This window comes from Spinacia oleracea, chromosome 2 (genome assembly GCF_020520425.1).
Source record: "Spinacia oleracea cultivar Varoflay chromosome 2, BTI_SOV_V1, whole genome shotgun sequence".
NCBI lineage: Eukaryota > Viridiplantae > Streptophyta > Magnoliopsida > Caryophyllales > Amaranthaceae > Spinacia > Spinacia oleracea.
In genome coordinates this window covers 85,413,043-85,418,235 of record NC_079488.1, presented here as the reverse complement: position 1 = coordinate 85,418,235, position 5,193 = coordinate 85,413,043, and the positions used below count along the sequence as shown (strand labels likewise).

At 39.4% G+C, this 5,193-nt stretch overlaps 1 protein-coding gene across 1 annotated transcript; it reads left to right on the top strand.

Annotated features, from left to right (window-relative positions):
- The first annotated feature begins 1,987 nt into the window (after positions 1-1,987).
- Positions 1,988-2,706, top strand: LOC110779472 (uncharacterized). Its single transcript, XM_056836155.1, has 2 exons — positions 1,988-2,108; positions 2,216-2,706. The coding sequence occupies exons 1-2, from the start codon at positions 1,988-1,990 to the stop codon at positions 2,704-2,706; spliced, it is 612 nt and encodes a 203-aa protein (XP_056692133.1).
- The last annotated feature ends 2,487 nt before the right edge of the window (positions 2,707-5,193 follow it).

Here is a 5,193-nt window from a genome sequence, read left to right as displayed (position 1 = left end):
GTGGTTTTTAATCATAGGTTTCTAATTAAATTACAATTAATTATGAAAATCAAATTAATTCTAAATTATTCTAATTTTCAACAAATTAATCATAATTACAAATTAGATTGCATAATTAACAAGACTAGGCATTCAAACTTGTTAAACATATGCAGTAGGTCAATCAAAAATTCAAGATTTATCAACAAGAATCGCAAATATTTAATTTAACATCTTAAATTTACGAAATTTTGCATTCGAAAAACTAAAACCTTCGAAAAGTCATAGTTAGGCTTCGAATTTGAGAATTCTGGGTTAGGCAGAAAAATACTATTTTTGTCAAAATTTTAGAATGCCTTTTACATGCGGAATTGACACAAAAATCACTCAATTCGGATGAGTAACGAAGAAACTGCCGAAAAACTGCGTACATATAATTAAATAAACGCAATTTGCAATTAATTAACAATTACGAAAATTAATCACCCCTTTTAATTCTTGCAAATTTGTACTATTTAACCATGTTCATGCAATTTAGATTATGAAAATAATAAGGGGCTCGTGATACCACTGTTAGGTTATGATACATATAATATTACATAAATCATGCGGAAACAACCATTAACCCAGGATTACATATTATTTACACATAATCATATAGCATAATTTAGATGCATACTCTTTGTTGCGTGCCCTCCCTAGCTGCGCCCGAACCGAACAAGAACAAGTCTTTAGGACTCCAAGTGTCGTCCCTCCGTAGATAGTCCACAGCACGTCCGGATCCGCCTTAAGATTGACCAACTAGAATCGCCCTTAAGGTACTAGAAAATTTCGGCACTTTATGAGCAAGATGTGTGTTTTAATTTTCTCTCAAAAAACTCACTTTTGAATACTTTGAAACTTGTTATAAATTGTGAGCCCTAGCCTCATATTTATAGGGGTATGGAAAGGGAATCGAAATCCTATTCAGATACAAATTAATTAAACCTAGAATCCTACAAGAACTCTAATTTAATTAATTTATCAAATAGAATTAGGAATTTAATCATTAACCGAACTCTGCATGTTTTAGGAAACGTGCACGAACACAAACACTTGCACACACACGCACGGCTGCCACGATGGGCCCCATGCGTGCGCGCGAGCAGCAGCCCACGCAGCGCCCGCGCGCGCTGCGCGCTGCGCGTGCTGTGCGCGTTGTGCGCGCTGCGCAGCCTGCTGGGCCTGGCCTTGCGCTGGGCCTGGCGTGGCTGTTTGTGCGGCGCGCTTGGCTTGCTGGGCGATGGCCTGGCTTCGTGCTGGGCCTCGTCCGGCAGGCCTCGTCCGATGCTTATTCGTACGATGCGCTTCCGATTAAATTTTCCGATTCCGGAATTCATTTCCGATACGAACAATATTTAATATTTCCGATTCCGGAATTAATTTCCGTTTCGAACAAATATTTAATATTTCCGTTTCCGGAATTATTTTCCGATTCCGGTAATATTTCCGATTCTGACAATATTTCCGTTTCCGGCAATATTTCCGATTCTGGCAATATTTCCATTTCCGATAATATTTTCCGATACGTACCATGTTTCCGTTTCCGGCAACATCTACGACTTGGATAATATTTATATTTCCGATACGATCCATATTTCCGTTTCCGGCAATATCATCGTTTCCGGAGTATTCATTTCTTGCCTGTGACGATCTTAGCTCCCACTGAAACCAAGATCCGTCGGTTCCGAATATTCATAGATGGAGTATTTAATGCCATTAAATACTTGATCCGTTTACGTACTATTTGTGTGACCCTACGGGTTCAGTCAAGAGTAAGCTGTGGATTAATATCATTAATTCCACTTGAACTGAAGCGGCCTCTAGCTAGGCATTCAGCTCACTTGATCTCACTGAATTATTAACTTGTTAATTAATACTGAACCGCATTTATTAGACTTAACATAGAATGCATACTTGGACCAAGGGCATTATTTCCTTCACCGCTGCCCTCCACCACAGGGTTAGAATGGAGGATGGGGTTTGGTGGAAGAGGATTAGAGGAAGAAGATCGAAGAAGATGAAGAGGATCGTAGGAAAAAACTGGAGGAAGGAGAGAGAAAATGGGAGGGAGGAAAGATTAGGGTTTAGTCGCTCAGCACGATAAACAACGAAAGAAGGGTGTTTTCGTAAATTGCTAGGTGGACACGAAAAGTTAATTTACTTAAATACCCTCAGGAGCTGGCTTATATAATAGAGATTCTTGATCAGAATGACAAGCTAACCACTCCGGATGACTTTGACAAGATTGTGAGAGCAGTAATTCCCGATGAACAAGTGGAACCAAAATTGTATAAGGCAGTTCTTAAACACATGATTCATGGCCCATGTGGTGTTCTCAACCACAAATCCCCATGTATGAAACAAGGAAGTTGTAAGAAAGGATTCCCCAAGGAAATCTCCAATGATACAAAGCAAGGCAATGACTCATATCCTCTTTATCGCCGTCCACAAGATCGTCCAGCAGTACCATTGCGTGAAAATTCACGAGTTCGTGTAGATAATCGGTGGGTAGTCCCATATAATCCATTTTTGCTCCTAAAATATGATTGCCACATAAATATTGAGATATGCAGCAGCATCAAGTGTGTCAAATATCTGTATAAGTACATCCATAAGGGTTCAGATAGAGTCTCTATGGAAGTTCATAACGGAGATGAGATTGCACAATATGTTGATGCACGGTGAATTTGTGCACCCGAAGCTATGTGGAAACTTTACAAATTTCCCATGACTAGAATGTGTCCTTCCGTAGACCGTTTGCAGGTTCATTTGCCAAACATGCATCAAGTGAGGTTTGAAGCGAACCAACCAATCTCAAGCGTGTTAGAGAACCCAAGAAACTCTAAGATGATGCTCACTGAATTTTTCAAGATGAATTCGATTGATCCAAATGCAAGGAGATATCTTTATCGAGAATTTCCAGAGCATTACAGGTGGTTATCGACTTCACGTGAATGGCAAAAGAGAAAAAGTTCACAACGGGTTTTGGGTCGATTGTATGTAGCTTCACCGTTGGAAGGAGAACGGTTTTATATGAGAATGTTACTCAATCATGTGAGGGGGCCTACGTCGTTTGAACATTTAAGAACGGTCAATGGTGTCATACACCCAACATTCAGGGCTGCAGCTGAAGCCCTCGGTCTAATCGAAAATGATGAAAGCATTCGTCAATGTCTTTCAGAGGCATGTTCGGTACGAATGCCAACTGCATTACGTCGATTATTTGCAACCATCTTGATATATTGTCAACCAACAGGATTGCGTTCACTGTGGGATGAGTTTTTCCCTTACATGGTTGAGGATTATCCAACTTCCAACACAACAAACAATTGTGTTTTTCTCACTAACAAACTTTTGCAAGACTTGGATAGGTTATTACGACCGCTAAGAAAAAAGATTTCTGACTACACGGAGTTACCAAGTTTACCTGAAAGTACTGATGACATAGACGAGCTTCCTTCTATCATAGAGGAGTACTTTTCTATTCCAGTTCCAGATGAGGATTTAGCATGTGTTGCCACTCTCAATAGTGACCAACAAATTGCATACGATACAATAATGAATGCTGTCATTTCAAAGGCTGGTTGTTCTTTCTTTGTTGATGGTCCTGGCGGCACCGGAAAAACATTTTTATACAGAGCCCTTCTTGCTACTGTAAAAAGTAGAGGCGAAATAGCTATTCCCACTGCAACATCTGGAATTGCAGCAACGTTGTTGCACCAGGGAAGAACATCACATTCGACTTTTCAGCTTCCACTTAATCCAGATAGCTCATCAACTTGCTCATTCACCAAACGTTCTAAAACTGCAATTCTCCTAAAAAATTCTTCCATTATCGTATGGGATGAGGCCCCAATGACACACAGATATCAATTTGAAGCTGTTGATCGGTCACTCAAGGATTTAATGGGGAACGACTTGCCGTTTGGGGGGAAAATTATTGTGTTCGGTGGTGATTTCAGACAGGTTTTACCGGTGGTTCGAAATGGAACTAGAGCTCAAATGATTGACGCATCTTTTGTCAGGTCCCCTATGTGGAGACACATTCGTATTTTGCATTTGAGAGAAAATATGAGATCAATTGATGATAACGGCTTTGCTAATTTCTTACTCTCTGTTGGGAACGGTAATGAACCTACTGTTTCAGATCAGATGATAAGGTTACCGACTGGCATGATTATACCAACAGTGGCAGGTAGTTCGATCGAGGCTTTGATCGACCAGGTCTTTCCAAGTTTAAGTGAGCACGTTGGTGATGGAAATTTTATAGTTGAAAGGGCAATCATCACACCTCTAAACGAAGACGCTGATAGGATAAATAATAAGGTTGTCGAAAAGTTTCTCGGAGAAGGAAAAACGTACTATTCGTTTGACTCTGTTCCTGAAGATAAGAGAAATTTGTATCAACAAGAGTTTTTGAATTCGATTTCTGCGTCGGGATTACCTCCTCATGCTCTCACCCTGAAACCTGGGGTACCTTTAATGCTTTTGAGAAATATTGATCCTAAACATGGTCTTTGCAATGGAACACGGTTGCTTTGCCATTCATTAAAGGAAAATTTCATTGATGCTGAGATATTAACCGGACATTCTAGGGGAAACAGAGTGTTTTTGCCAAGAATTCCCTTGAAAACTGCTGAAGATATAAAATTGCCATTCGAGATGGTCAGAAAGCAATTTCCTGTGAAGTTGAGTTTTGCCTTGACTATCAACAAGTCTCAGGGACAAACTATTCCACATGTTGGCATATACCTCCCTGATCATGTATTTAGCCACGGCCAGCTATATGTGGCATTATCACGAGGAATTTCAGAAAACACGACAAAGATCGTGATAGAAAAGGGAAAGGTCCAAGGCTGTGAAGGCATATTCACTAAAAATATTGTGTACAAAGAAGTTTTGTTGTCTTATGATTAGAGATACGAAACTAGAGTATTATTTTGTATTTCCCAGTTTTGTAATAAACGTTATTGTACTCTTGACACTGAGTAGTGTGTTACGTCAGCGTTAGCCGTATTTTTTCCAATGAATTTTATAATATATCGGACGAATTGAGGGATGTGATTTTTATATATCGGAGTAATTAAATTTATTCATGTACATAGCTTTCTTTTCATGTGATATCCATATTCATACATTGTGAATATCGGTTTATGTAATTCTAATTTTATT

Bases quoted from the DNA above. Each gene is read 5' to 3' on its own strand.
- LOC110779472 (XM_056836155.1), top strand. From the start codon at position 1,988: ATGGAGGATGGGGTTTGGTGGAAGAGGATTAGAGGAAGAAGATCGAAG. The intron at 2,109-2,215 runs GTCGCTCAGCAC...CTTATATAATAG, and splicing joins GGAGGAAAGATTAGGGTTTA to AGATTCTTGATCAGAATGAC.